Source organism: Trichomycterus rosablanca, chromosome 19 (assembly GCF_030014385.1).
Source record: "Trichomycterus rosablanca isolate fTriRos1 chromosome 19, fTriRos1.hap1, whole genome shotgun sequence".
Classification (NCBI taxonomy): Eukaryota; Metazoa; Chordata; class Actinopteri; order Siluriformes; family Trichomycteridae; genus Trichomycterus; species Trichomycterus rosablanca.
The window spans coordinates 11197600-11213780 of NC_086006.1; the positions used below are offsets into that span (position 1 = coordinate 11197600).

Sequence of the window (16181 nt, forward strand, 5' to 3'; positions counted from 1 at the left end):
ATCATGCTGAAACACTGCCCTGCGACCCAGTTTACGGAGGGAGGGGATCATGCTCTGCTTCAGTATTTCACAGTACATATTGGAGTTCATGTGTCCCTCAATGAAATGTAACTCCCCAACACCTGCTGCACTCATGCAGCCCCAGACCATGGCATTCCCACCACCATGCTTGACTGTAGGCATGACACACTTATCTTTGTACTCCTCACCTGATTGCCGCCACACATGCTTGAGACCATCTGAAACAAACAAATTAATCTTGGTCTCATCAGACCATAGGACATGGTTCCAGTAATCCATATCCTTTGTTGACATGTCTTCAGCAAACTGTTTGCGGGCTTTCTTGTGTAGAGACTTCAGAAGAGGCTTCCTTCTGGGGTGACAGCCATGCAGACCAATTTGATGTAGTGTGCGGCGTATGGTCTGAGCACTGACAGGCTGACCCCCCACCTTTTCAATCTCTGCAGCAATGCTGACAGCACTCCTGCGCCTCTCTTTCAAAGACAGCTGAGCACGTGCACTCAGCTTCTTTGGACGACCAACGTGAGGTTTGTTCTGAGTGGACCCTGCTCTTTTAAAACGCTGGATGATTTTGGCCACTGTGCTGCAGCTCAGTTTCAGGGTGTTGGCAATCTTCTTGTAGCCTTGGCCATCTTCATGTAGCGCAACAATTCGTCTTTTAAGATCCTCAGAGAGTTCTTTGCCATGAGGTGCCATGTTGGAACTTTCAGTGACCAGTATGAGAGAGTGTGAGAGCTGTACTACTAAATTGAACACACCTGCTCCCTATGCACACCTGAGACCTAGTAACACTAGTAAATTTACACTGTTATATAAGCTGCACACAGACTACTTTTCATTGTGTCAAAGTGTCATTTTGTCAGTGTTGTCCCATGAAAAGATATACTTAAATATCTGCAGAAATGTGAGGGGTGTACTCACTTTTCTGATACACTGTAGGTAAATGGATGGATGGACGGACGGAAAGACAGACAGATAGGTAAAAAGATGGATAGATAGGTAAATGGTTGGATAGATGATAGACAGACGAACAGACGGACGGACGGACAGACAGACGGACAGGCGGATGGACAGACGGATGATAGATGGATGGACGGATGGATGGACGGACAGATGGGTGGAAAGACGGACGGACAGATAGGTAGGTAAATAGATGGATAGATAGGTAAATGAATGGATGGAGGGACGAACGGCCAGACAGACAGATAGGTGAATGGATGGATGGATGGATGGATGGATGGATTGATAGACAGATAGACAGACAGATAGATGGATGGATGGACAGACGAACAAATAGATAGATAGGTAGGTAAATAGATGGATAGATAGGTAAATGGATGGATGGATGGATGGATGAGTGGACGGATGGATGGACAGACGGACAGACAGCTAGATGGATGGATGGATGGATGGATGGATGGACGGACAGACAGCCGGATTGATGAATGGACGGATGGATGGATGGACGGATGGATGGACGGATGGATGGATAGACAGATAGATAGATAGATAGATAGATAGATAGATAGATAGACAGACAGACAGACAGACAGACAGACAGACAGACAGACAGACAGACAGACAGACAGACAGACAGATAGATAAAAGGATAGACGGACAGACAGAAAGAGATATAGATATACATTTAAACATTAGAAGTCGAGAACTATGTGCAATAAATATGCATAGTGAGTTTTAAATCCTATACCAGCATATTTATACTAAAATACTACATGAACCATATAAAACGGTCCTCATACTTTAAGTTTTTGGTTTGGATTATTTTGTCCACTATTTGAGCATGCAACTGATTATGCCAATATTATGTGGGCAATGAAGACCATACAGGCCACAATTCTGTTGTATTCTGAGATGTAGGATGTCTGTGCTCCACAGCATGTTGCATGGCATCCCAGATGTGTTTGATAACTTTGAGATCTGGTGACTTGGCAAAACCCCAAACCCTCTGACCATGTTCCTCTGACCATAATTTGGTGTCTCTGGATGTGTGTGACGGCGCACTGTCCCATTGTAAGAGGCCAAACGTATCAAAATGAATGCAGGACATGATTGGATGTAACTAGTCAGAAAGGGGGCACACATAGCGCTCACCTGTCAGAGACGTTTGTAGATGAACCAGGGGTCTCATACCATTATAGAGCCACCACCAGCCTCTACAGTTTGCAACTGATTATGCCAATACATATAATTAGAAATTAATGAGTCAAATTGTGTACTGTATAGTGATTATGAGTAGAAGAAGAAATTGATAAGAAAAAATAATAATAAAGTTGTTCAAATGAGCAAGTAGCAATGCCAAATGTCATCAGTGTGTTTGAGGAATGTTTTGCACACTAAACATGGGTAATTACTGGGTTACCTTTACCGGTAATCTCTGACTTCAAGTAATTCCCACCTGCAGCTTTACTGCAGTAATTTCCTTTAATGTCCTGTTACACAGGATGTAAAGTGTAATAATTACTACATAAAGTGGATTTAGTGGAATAAACATTTTAAACAGTTGACATTGATGGTCCCACAATGGCTAATAATGGGTTCACACTGTCTGTAATGTAAAATGTCAGAGTAATGTAAGAAACACTGCATTTTTTTTTCCATTTTCCATACTGTCCCAACTTTCTGATTTAGGGTTGTAGTGTCAAAAACAACCTCATTATTTTACATGAGCCTAAAATATATGCAATTAGATGGGAATTTTCCCTTATGGGAAAAACTACCTTAAAACTCAATGCCTTTTAAACTCAACGCCACTCCCAGAACCAATTGATGTTGAGTTTCAAGGTACAACTGTACTAGGAAAGGACTGGAGGGGGGAAGCAGAAAGAACCACAACTGCAGCCAGCAAAAACAGTCCGGAATAACTAAAAAGAAATTAAACAAAAACAATTCATTCCTCAGGCTTAGATAGGGAGGGTTATGCAACACTATTAAGGTAAAGGGGTTCATACAAAATGTGGTTGAATATTACAAAATGTCTTTGTTTAGAAATATATTTTTATACTCCTGCTGGTCCTGGAAAGGGAATAAAAATAACAGGATGAAAGAAGGAATGGAATCGACATCTACAGACCATCAGGACTGATCTAAGGAAGCTTCGACTGCTCCCTGTGGGAATAATTAAATATGCTGCCTGTCCGAGCCATTAAAAACTATAGATTATTTGAGTGGGTATTGACAAAGGCGTTTTTCGCAAAGCACATCTTCACACCGGCGATGGCAGTTTCTTAGTTTATAGTAAAAAAGAACAAAGCAGAAATTGGCTAAAGAATTAAGTGTAATGCTATGGTCTTTAAAGAAACTTAAGAAAACACAAAGCTGGGCTGACCTCATGAGAGACAATCCACTAGGTGTTTATGGGATGTGTCAGTAGGAATGTAAGGAAACTGGACTAGTAACAACTGCCATGAGAAAACCTCTCAAGTGCTGTCTATATGTGGTGCAAACAAGTGTCACCTTCCATAAAGGCCACCCTCGCTGACCTATTATTGATCGCTAGCTCAACCCACACTGACCACCAGTTTCTACATTTACAGTGGGGTCAAAAAGTATTTAGTCAGCCACTGATTGTGCAGGTTCTCCTACTCAGAAAGATGAGAGAGGTCTGTAATTTTCATCATAGCTACACTTCAACTATGAGAGACAAAATGAAAAAAAAAATCCAGGAAATCACATTGTAGTATTTTTAAAGAATTTATTTGTAAATTATGGTGGAAAATAAGTATTTGGTCAATAACAAACAAGCAAGATTTCTGGCTCTCACAGACCTGTAACTTCTTCTTTAAGAAGCTCTTCTGTCCTCCACTCGTTACCTGTATTAATGGCACCTGTTTGACCTCGTTATCTGTATAAAAGACACCTGTCCACAGCCTCAAACAGTCAGACTCCAAACTCAACCATGGCCAAGACCAAAGAGCTGTCGAAGGACACCAGGAAGAAAATTGTAGACCTGCACCAGGCTGGGAAGAGTGAATCTACAATAGGCAAGCAGGTTGGTGTGAATAAATCAACTGTGGGAGCAATTGTAAGAAAATGGAAGACATACAAGACCATTGATAATCTCCCTTGGGGTCAAGATCTCATCCCGTGGGGTCAAAATGATCATGAGAACGGTGAGCAAAAATCCCAGAACTACACGGAGGGACCTGATGAATGACCTGCAGAGAGCTGGGACCAAAATAACAAAGACTACCATCAGTAACACACTACGCCGAGAGGGACTCAAATCCTGCAGTGCCAGGCGTGTCCCCCTGCTTAAACCAGTACATGTCCAGGCCCGTCTGAAGTTTGCCAGAGAGCATATGGATGATCCAGAAGAGGATTGGGAGAATATCATGTGGTCAGATGAAACCAAAATGGAACTTTTTGGTAAAAACTCAACTCGTCGTGTTTGGAGGAAGAAGAAAAACCCAAGAACACCATACCTACTGTGAAGCATGGGGGTGGAAACATCATGCTTTGGGGCTGTTTTTCTGCAAAGGGGACAGGACGACTGATCCGTGTTAAGGGAAGAATGAACGGGGCCATGTATCGTGAGATTTTTAGCCAAAACCTCCTTCCATCAGTGAGAGCATTGAAGATGGAACGTGGCTGGGTCTTCCAGCATGACAATGATCCCAAACACACCGCTCGGGAGTAAAAAGCATTTCAAGGTCCTGGAGTGGCATAGCCAGTCTCCAGACCTCAACCCCATAGAAAATTTGTGGAGTCTGTGTTGCCCAGCGACAGCCCCAAAACATCACTGCTCTAGAGGAGATCTGCATGGAGGAATGGGCCAAAATACCAGCTACACTGTGTGCAAACCTGGTGAAGACTTACAGGAAACGTTTGACCTCTGTCATTGCCAACAAAGGTTATGTTACAAAGTATTGAGTTGAACTTTTGTTATTGACCAAATACTTATTTTCCACCATAATTTACAAATAAATTCTTTAAAAATCCTACAATGTGTTTTCCTGGATTTTTTTTTTTCTCATTTTGTTTCTCATAGTTGAAGTGCACCTATGATGAAAATTACAGACCTCTCTCATCTTTCTAAGTAGGAGAACCTGCACAATCAGTGGCTGACTAAATACTTTTTGACCCCACTGTAGCTCATCATAAACAGAAGCACAGTGTAGAGACTTTTCATTTGTTTTAGATTTTTTTTCCTTCAATTTTGTCATTTCTTATCCCACAAGCCGAGTTTCCAGTATCCGTTCAGACTGCAGCTTCACAAACGCCTACTATCAGCTAACGTCTGAGAAGGTGCAATGTAAAGAAGTGAAATACACTGATCAGCCATAACATTAAAACCACCTCCTTGTTTCTACACTCACTGTCCATTTTATCAGCTCCACTTACCATATAGAATTTCTACAATTAATGACTGTAGTCCATCTGCTCTCTACATACCTTTTAAGCGTGCTTGCACCCTGTTTTTTAATGATCAGGACCCCCACAGGACCACAACAGAGTAGGTATTATTTGGGTGATGAATTATTCTCATGGTGGTGGTGTGTTAGTGTGTGTTGTGCTGGTATGAGTGGATCAGACACAGCAGCGCTGCTGGAGTTTTTAAACACCTCACTGTCACTGCTGAACTGAGAGTCCACCAATCAAAGATATCCAGCCAACAGCGCCCCGTGGGCAGCGTCCTGTGACCACTGATGAAGGACTAGAAGATGACCAACTCAAACAGAAGCAATAGATGAGCGATAGTCTCTGACTTTACATCTACAAGGTGGACAAACTAGGTAGGAGTGTCTAATAGAGTAGACAGTGAGTGGACACGGTATTTAAAAACTCCAGCAGTGCTGCTGTGTCTGATCCACTTATACCAGCACACACTAACACACCACCACCATGTCAGTGTCACTGCAGTGCTGAGAATGATCCACCACCTAAATAATATCTGCTCTGTAGAGGTCCTGTGGGGGTCTTAAACATTGACAAACAACATAAAAGGGGGTTAAAAATGTATGTAGAGAAACAGATGGACTACAGTCAGTAATTGTAGAACTACAAAGTGCTTCTATATGGTAAGTGGAGATGATAAAATGGACAGTAAGTGTAGAAACAAGGAGGTGGTTTTACTGTTATGGCTGATCAGTGTATCTATATTTGTACTTTAAATTTTGTTTGGGAAAGGCTCTTTCTGATCGAGCATGACTATGCGTCTGTGTGTTAATATTCCACTATAGCATTATTTCCTAGTTTAATCTCTGTTAGGCATTAAAAAACACATACTGAAGCTAAAAACATAACTACATTAAAACAGACTTAAAATAAATGAATGCAGATACCATACAAAGGCCTTACACATACTGACAAATCCTGCTTGAAGGCTACAGGGTTTTTCCAGCTGGTTCCCTTTTATCTGCTCTCTTATACATGTCTCTCAATGTTTTCCCTTACAAGAAGACTCTGATTATTTTTATATAGCTAGAAAAGAATATCACAGCTTGAATCCTTGCCAAGAAAAATAAACCCATTTTAAATGGATATCATATTCACATGGTTTTTAATGACTACTTATCCTATTGGGTTGTAAACCAATTACCTAATTGCACGAGTAATCTGATCCTATATTTACATGCTAGGATGAATTCAGTGTTTTATCCATGTTTTGTCTGTCATCCAGTCTCTTGGGGTCAGACATCCCTGACGAGGACAATCCAATGTTTCTTCAAGACATAACGTTTCATAAATAGTGAGTGAATTCATGTAGCAGTAAAACTGGACACAAATAGTGTTGTTACCATTTAGTACGTACACCGATCAGCCATAACATTAAAACCAACTGTTGTTTCTACACTCACTGTCTATTTTATAAGCTCCACTTACCATATAGAAGCACTTTGTAGTTCTACAATTACTGACTGTAGTCCATATGTTTCTCTACATACCCTTTTACCCTGCTTTCACCTGTTCTTCAATGGTCAGGACCCCCACAGGACCACCACAGAGCAGGTATTATTTGGGTGGTGGATCATTCTCAGCATTGCAGTGACACTGACACATTGGTGGTGTGTTAGTGTGTGTTGTGCTGGTGTAAGCCCCCATAAAAGTGAATCAGGTGTTTATGTTCCCCATATGTGCTAAATTCAACAAGCGTACTATGACTAATATATCCCTGATTGTCACATGCACAACTCTTACGGAGTAGGCATTGCCATTCTCAGTTTGGGTGGTCGTAATGTTTTGGGTGATTGATGTAAATCATGTAGGTACATTGGACATTGGTTAATTGCCTTAATAAACAGATAGTTCATTTTATTTTCATGAGCAGCTTTATCCCGGTCAGGGTTGCTTGGTGTTGGGTTTGTAAACACTGGACGCAAGGCAGGGATACCTGGACAGTGAGCCAATCTATCATATAGCCAAGCTTGTCTGTGTAGATACCTGGTGGGTGACAGCACCTCTAAGATCCAAACCCAGCAAACCCAAGAAACCAGGCAGCTATAAAAATACTAAATAAAAATCTACCTGACAAAAATGACCAGTGCCTGTGTTTACAATTAGGATTATATAGTGCAGTCATTGTACATGCTAGAATTAAAGAACCTGCAGTTGTGTTAGCAAAAAGACAAACGCTTATATTTTTTAATATAAGCAGAGTAATATTGCCCAAAAGAAGAAATGCTAAAAAAGCTAAATTTGCTCGGTACTAAATACCAAAACAAAACGTTTAAAAATACACTACATATAAAAAAGCATAGAAAAATAGACAAAACAACATTTCACTGCAATGTTAATATTTTTACTTACCGCTTTGGTGCACTGAACATCCTTCCCCAGCAACCAGTTGAGCTCCAGATTTCCTTCCCCTTGGTAGCAAGACTGCAAGCGGTCCTTGATGCGAGCATTGATGTCCTTGATGGTAAAAACGCACAGTGCTGAATCATCAGGGGGGCGATTGTACTGTTTCTGGCCTTTAGAAAAAATAGCAAAAAGCACATCGTCCGTCGCGCTGATGTTAAGTGAACTTGCGAGGACCTTCCCTGGTTTAGCCAAGTAGGCTGCCTGCAGTAGCCGGTACTCCACGCCATTGCGCACGCAACCAATCGGCAGCGACACGTAGGAGTGAAATTTGTGGTCGTCTTTGCAGAGACGTACGATGCGCGAGACGTAAAAGAGGTCGCTGAATGAACCGCTGGAGGCCATACCATTTTCGGGGGTCTCTGGTTGCACAGTTAAGAAGTAAACAAAATTCCCGCTGGCAAAGCCATAGATGTAGTAAATGTCGAAGTGTGAGACCAGGGCTAAGGTGTCTGAAGGGATCTTGATGAGCGAGGAGACGAAGTCAGTGTGCAGTTCGTAATCGAGCATGGCTGAGGACTCCGGATCACGTGGGAGTTTGCGGCTCGAGATGGTCGGGAAGTAGTCTTGCTTTCCGTCTACAGCAGTGCCGATGAACAGTGTCCCGTCTTTGCCCTGGGAGGGCACGATAACGCCGTACATGGTGCCAGTTTCGTTGACACTGGAGAGATAATGCTCTTTCTTGTGTGACGGCTCGACCAATATAAAGAGATCATCTAGTCGAAGCAGCTTGCATACACCCTGATAGAGGCTCCCGCAAGCCAGCAGCCTGTTTTGCGAGTAATCGATAAGAAGAAGCTTGTTGACGTTGTTGGTGGAGACTAAGGGTTCAGAACAGGGCTGGACTATAAGAGGAGGGTAGCAGGCCTTGTTGTCATCTTCAGGACCAGTATCATGGGACACCAGGAGAGTGAGATTACCAGAGAGCTTGTAGACACGGTTAACAGCGCCGATATACAGAGCTCCTGTAGTTTGGTGGACTGTCAGATGATTGAATGACCATTCTCGCTTCTCGGGGTGAAATGTAGTAAACGTCTGTCCGTTGCATGTTGTACCAAGGGTCAGGACTAACAACTCAACACATAATATGAGCCTAAAAGCTCCTGAAAATTTGACCCAGAAAGTCCTCTGTGAATCTCGCTGGCCCTCCATGATCTGAAAGGCCCGCAAGAAGGAAGCGTATGGAGAAATGTACCCTCTTTTTACTCTGGTCACGATCGAAGTCTATAGTTCTTCCAGTTCACAATGCTTACATGCTTCTGAAAGAGAGAAATAGAAAGAAAGGGTGGATGAGTCAGGCGAACACCATTTTGACTAACGTAAGATAAAAGTCAATGGAAAGCCTGCAATTTGCTATTTAGTTGCTCATGGAGACAATGGAAATACCTTGAACAAGTACAGTTCTTTCTTTTCATTTATCCAATTGTAGTTTTTTTTTACAACCCCAAATCAGAAAAAGTTGGGACAGTATGGAAAATGCAAATAAAATGAAAACACAGTGTTCCTTACATTTAATTTGACTTTTATTTGATTGCAGACAGTTTGAACCTGAGATATTTCATGTTTTATTTGCTCAACTTTATTTAATTTGTTAACATACATCCATTCCTGCATTTCAGGCCTGCAACACATTCCAAGAAAAGTTGGGATGGGGGCAATTTAGGGCTAGTAATGTGGTGAAAAAACTAATTATAAAACGGATAGTTCCGGTCCTAAAATCTGATTGGCTGAGCCGCGTTCGAAGCCGTGGTAAAATCCCCGATAAACGCACACCTATGACCACCTCACATCATTCCATATTAATACGCCACTGAAAAGAAAAAGTGAATGTTATGTCCGCTTCGCGTCGTGCCAAAACAACCTTCCCCGTGCTAAAATTGCAGTAACGCACGGTCTCTCGTGGCTTATTGCTTTAATAACAGATGATGTCAACAGGTGATTGTAATCATGGTTTGGTACAAAAGCAGCATCCAGGAAAGGCTGAGTCTTTGATGAGCAAAGATGATCAGAGGATCTCCAGTTTGTCAACAAATGTGTGAGAAAATGATTGAAATGTTTAAAAACAATGAACCTCAAAGGAAGATTGGAAAGGATTTGCATATTTCTCCCTCTACAGTGCATAATATCATTAAACCATTCAAGGAATCAGGAGGAATTTCAGTGCGTAAAGACCAAGGGCGCAAGCTTAAGCTGAACGCCCGTGATCTTCGATCCCTCAGACGGCACTGCATCAAGAACCGCCACTCAACAATAGCTGATATAACCACATGGGTGAGGGATTACTTTGGAAAACCTTTGTCAAGCACTACAATACAGAGTTACATGCACAAATGCCACTTAAAACTTTACTGTGCAAAAAAGAAGCCTTATGTTAACCATGTCCAGAAGCGGCGTCGACTTCTCTGGGCTCGGAGGTATCTAGGATGGACCACCACCATGTCAGTATCACTGCAGTGCTGAGAATGATCCACCACCCACATAATACCTGCTCTGTGGGGGTCCTGACCATTGAAGAACAGGGTGAAATCAGGCTAAAAAGGTATGTAGAGAAACTGATGGACTACAGTCAGTAATTGTAGAACTACAAAGTGCTTCTATATGGTAAGTGGAGCTGATAAAATGGACAGTGTGTGTAGAAACAAGGAGTGAATTTAAATCCCTTTTTTAAAAAAATAGTGTAAGTAAAATTCACTTCAGTGCGATTTAAATACCCAATGTTAGCACTGTGTCTTTTATTTTCCCCTCCACAGTTGGCAGTTGCTTTCATCTTTCCTCAAGTGCTTGTCTAGTCTAATGTGACAAATAAATTACCAAATAAATTGTATATCATGCAATTCATGTAACCGCCCAATTAAAAAGATGACCATGAATCGGTCTGCTTTACACAATAAATCAAAAAGAGAGAACCCCCATCCTCAAGTGTATCTGGGGGAGTTAATTATCTCATCCACAGCTCAGTGGAGGCCTGAATCTTATTACTAGAACAAAGTAGGGACAAATTGGGTGCCAGTTCCATGCACCCTTCTTCACTCTCTGCTCTTTAAGGAGGCTGTTTATAAGGATCTGAATGTATTAATGATGCCTTTCAATTCCGTCCCTGTTTTTTTTTTTTTTTTTTTTTTGCCTCCCCTCTTTTTTACCTCTTCATCCGACACAATCAAACCCTGAGGGAATTAATCATTGGCGGTGGAGTAATCATTCCTAAACGAATCAGGCCACCATTAGAGATAGCGGCGCCCGCATCCAGCCACATCTACCGCATTTGTATTCGTTGTTATTCCTTCCCGGCTGATCTGCATACATTATCGCGGTGAGCGACATAAGAGGGCAGAAAAAGGAGACAATAGCTGTGCCTCTGAAAATCAAATATGATTAAGCCTAGCAGACCAGCATATGTAATTATATCCAGCAAGGTGGTATGTTTAGCAGAAAAGGACCGCACTGAGTCACTCTCAGAAGTTAGACACCATTATTTCTGACATTAGCATTTGGAAGATAAGGGGAAAGTGACATTATAGAAAGGTAAAAGACAGGTGCAGAATTATAAGCAGCACCTTTTTAACCTCAGCAGACTACAGTGCTTATTAGCCTGTTGTTTTTCAAACCGGTACCTGTAATAGTGCCCAGGCCTCCCTTGGCAATTTTCTACCACAGTGGAGTTGCTAGTGTGGGTTATTTTACTGTTCTATGTCTTCTTTCTAAAGACAAAATGCTAGTCTAGTATAATAACCCTTGACTGCTAGGTCTGAATCTATTAGCTTGACTGACATTAAAGTTTTAAAAATGGCTGTCAGAGGAATATGGTGAAATGTTATGTTTTACCTTTTAACCCCAAAGTGAGGGCGTTTTGCTGGCACTAATTTTGACTTGTCAGAAACTGTACATTAGAACAGTGTGCACATATTTTTGGACGTCTAGATCCGATAATGAGTCGGTACCAAGGCTAATACTGTCCTTAAACGATCAAAGTCTCTGGAGAGTAGACACAACAGAAAGCATCTCGGAATGCAACATACCTGGAGGCAGATAAGCTATATGTATTTTTTTTGGCTGTAATGTGCCTTTAACTAAAGAGTGGCTTCCATCTGGCCACTCTACCATAAAGGTGTGATTTGTGGAGTGCTGCCTGGATGGTTGATCTGCTGGAGCTCTGTCAGAGTGACCCTCGTGTTCCTGCTCACCTCCCCGTCTTCCCCGATCGCTAAGTTAGGCCCTGCGGACTGGTCTAGGAAGATTTTTGGTGGTTCCAAACTCCTATGCCTTGACACAATCCTGTTTCTGAGGTCTGCAGATAATTCCTTTGACCCCATGGCTTGGAGTTTGCTCTGATATCTGATATGCACTGTCAACTGTGGGACCTTATACAGACAGGTGTTGGCAATCCCCAATCATGTCCGATCAATTGAATTTACCACAGGTGGACTCCAATTAAATTGTGGAAACATCTCAAGCAGTATCAGTAAAAACAACATGCACCTCAGCTCACTTTTGGGTGTCATATCAGAGGGTGTGCACACTTGTGTACATATGATATTTTACATTTAGATTTTTAATAAATTAGAACAAATGTGTAAAAACCTGCTTTCACTTTGTCATTGTGGCTATTTTGTGTAGAATTTTGTGACAAAAATGAACTCAATCTATTATAGAATGAGTCTGTAATGTAATCAAACGTGGAGAAGGTGAAAGGGGTGTGCAGACTTTCCGGCTTGACTGTATATATACAACCCCTGGCAAAAATTATGGAATCACCACTCTTGGAAGATGTTCTTTCAATTGTTTAATTTTGTAGAAAAAAAATAAATCACAGACATGCCACAAAACTATCATTTCTCAAACTGTCAACCCTCTGGCATTAAGAAACAATAAAAAAATAAACAAATATAATAGTTGTGGTCAGTCACAATTGCTTTTTTTTGGATCAAGTAGAGGAAAAAAATATGGAATCACTCAAATCTGAGGAAAAAATTATGGAATCATTAGAAAACACTGCACCATTATTACTTTGTTGCACCACCTCTGGCTTTTATAATGGTTTAAACTCTCTGAGGCATGGAGTTAACTAATGACAAACAGTATTCTTCATCAATCTGCCTTCAACTGTCTCTTATTGCTGTTGCCAGATCAGCTTTGCAGGTTGGAACCTTGTCATTGACCATTTTCTTCAATTTCCACCAGAGATTTTCAAATGGATTGAGATCCGGACTATTTGCAGGCCATGCCATTGACATTATATGTTTTCTTGAAGGAAAGTTTTCACGTCCTTTGCCTTATGGCAAGATGCATTATCATCTTGAAAAATGAAGTCATCATCACCAAACATCCTTTCAACTGATGGAATAAGAAAAGCGTCCAAAATTTCAATGTGGACTTTGGCATTTATTGAAGACCATCTCCCCTGTGCCTTTACCCGACATGCAGGCCCATATCATCAACAACTGTGGAAATTAACATGTTTTCTTTAGGCAGTTATCTTCATAAATTTCATTGGACAGACACCAAACAAAAGTTCCAGCATCATCACCTTGCCCAATGCAGATTCGCGATTCATCACTGAAGATCACTTATATCCAGTCACCCACAGTCCACGATTGCTTTTCTTTAGCCTACTTTAACCTTGTTCTTTTCTTTTTAGGTGTTAATGGTGGCTTTTGTTTGGCTTTTCTGTATGTAAATCCCATTTCTTTTAGGTGATTTCTTACAGTTCAGTCACAGACATTGACTCCACTTTCCGGCCACTTGTTTCTCATTTGTTTTGTTGTGCATTTTCTGTTTTCAAGACATATTGCTTTAAGTTTTCTATCTTGATGCTTTGATGTCTTACTTGGTCTACCAGTATGCTTCCCTTTTACAACCTTCCCATTTTGTTTGTACTTGGTCCAGATTTTAAACACAGCTTACTGGGAACAACCAACATCTTTTGCGACATTCCACAATGATTTATCGTCTTGAAGGAGTTTTATAATCCTCTCATTTGTTTCAACTGACATATCTTGTGTTGGAACCATGATTCATGACAATCTGCTTTGTGCAACAGCTCTCCGAGGTGTAAGCACTCTTTTTAAACTGAAGAATAATTAGCAAATCTAATCTGCTGCAGATGTTTTGTTTTTAAACTGCAAATTACAGAGTGATTCCATAATTTTTTCCTCAGATTTGAGTGATTCCATATTTTTTTCCTCTACTTGATCTAAAAAAAAGCAATTGTGACTGACCACAACTATTATATTTGTTTCTTTTTTTTATTGTTTCTTAATGCCAGAAGGTTGACATTTTGAAAAATGATAGTTTTGTGGCATGTCTGTGATTTTTTTTTTTTTTTACAAAATTAAACAATTGACAGAACATCTTCCAAGAGTGGTGATTCCATAATTTTTGCCAGGGGTTGTATATATACAGTGTATCACAAAAGTAAGTACACCCCTCACATTTCTGCAGATATTTAAGTATATCTTTTCATGGGACAACACTGACAAAATGACACTTTGACACAATGAAAAGTACTCTGTGTGCAGCTTATATAACAGTGTAAATTTATTCTTCCCTCAAAATAACTCAATATACAGCCATTACTGTCTAAACCACCAGCAACAAAAGTGAGTACACCCCTTAGTGAAAGTTCCTGAAGTGTCAATATTTTGTGTGGCCACCATTATTTCCCAGAACTGCCTTAACTCTCCTGGGCATGGAGTTTACCAGAGCTTCACAGGTTGCCACTGGAATGCTTTTCCACTCCTCCATGACGACATCACGGAGCTGGCGGATATTCGAGACTTTACGCTCCTCCACCTTCCGCTTGAGGATGCCCCAAAGATGTTCTATTGGGTTTAGGTCTGGAGACATGCATGGCCAGTCCATCACCTTTACCCTCAGCCTCTTCAATAAAGCAGTGGTCGTCTTAGAGGTGTGTTTGGGGTCATTATCATGCTGGAACACTGCCCTGCGACCCAGTTTCCGGAGGGAGGGGATCATGCTCTGCTTCAGTATTTCACAGTACATATTGGAGTTCATGTGTCCCTCAATGAAATGTAACTCCCCAACACCTGCTGCACTCATGCAGCCCCAGACCATGGCATTCCCACCACCATGCTTGACTGTAGGCATGACACACTTATCTTTGTACTCCTTACCTGATTGCCGCCACACATGCTTGAGACCATCTGAACCAAACAAATTAATCTTGGTCTCATCAGACCATAGGACATGGTTCCAGTAATCCATGTCCTTTGTTGACATGTCTTCAGCAAACTGTTTGCGGGCTTTCTTGTGTAGAGACTTCAGAAGAGGCTTCCTTCTGGAGTGACAGCCATGCAGACCAATTTGATGTAGTGTGCGGTGTATGGTCTGAGCACTGACAGGCTGACCCCCCACCTTTTCAATCTCTGCAGCAATGCTGACAGCACTCCTGCGCCTATCTTTCAAAGACAGCAGTTGGATGTGACGCCGAGCACGTGCACTCAGCTTCTTTGGACGACCAACGTGAGGTCTGTTTTGAGTGGACCCTGCTCTTTTAAAACGCTGGATGATCTTGGCCACTGTGCTGCAGCTCAGTTTCAGGGTGTTGGCTATCTTCTTGTAGCCTTGGCCATCTTCATGTAGCGCAACAATTCGTCTTTTAAGATCCTCAGAGAGTTCTTTGCCATGAGGTGCCATGTTGGAACTTTCAGTGACCAGTATGAGAGAGTGTGAGAGCTGTACTACTAAATTGAACACACCTGCTCCCTATGCACACCTGAGACCTAGTAACACTAACAAATCACATGACATTTTGGAGGGAAAATGACAAGCAGTGCTCAATTTGGACATTTAGGGGTGTAGTCTCTTAGGGGTGTACTCACTTTTGTTGCCGGTGGTTTAGACATTAATGGCTGTATATTGAGTTATTTTGAGGGAAGAATAAATTTACACTGTTATATAAGCTGCACACAGACTACTTTTCATTGTGTCAAAGTGTCATTTTGTCAGTGTTGTCCCATGAAAAGATATACTTAAATATCTGCAGAAATGTGAGGGGTGTACTCACTTTTGTGATACACTGTATATATATATAAATTGTTGCTTTTTAACACTGAGCTGCTAAAAAACGTTGTAGCACATGCACCTTTACAACATGTATTAGCTCAAATATGGATCCACTAGATCAGCCTGAAACACCCCTACAAACATAGGTTACTTATTCTGATGCAGAGATGTTCACAAGTCACAAAATATGAGTCCAAGTCAAATCACGAGTCTTTAGGCTAGAGTCCGACTAAAGTCACGAGTCTTTAGGCTAGAGTCCGAGTCAAGTCATGAGTCAATATAGTATACACAAAACATATATTGGAAATGTTGTGTAGAAA

General features: G+C 41.3%; 1 protein-coding gene across 1 annotated transcript in view; it reads right to left on the reverse strand.

Moving 5' to 3' along the window:
• Nucleotides 1–16181, reverse strand: part of plxna2 (plexin A2) — a 344169-nt gene that overhangs the window by 272538 nt on the left and 55450 nt on the right. Inside the window, exon 2 of the mRNA XM_063016157.1 lies at nt 7789–9098. Coding sequence (XP_062872227.1) covers nt 7789–8991 — 1203 coding nt within the window. The 5' untranslated portion in view covers nt 8992–9098. The remainder of the gene's footprint in view (nt 1–7788; nt 9099–16181) is intronic.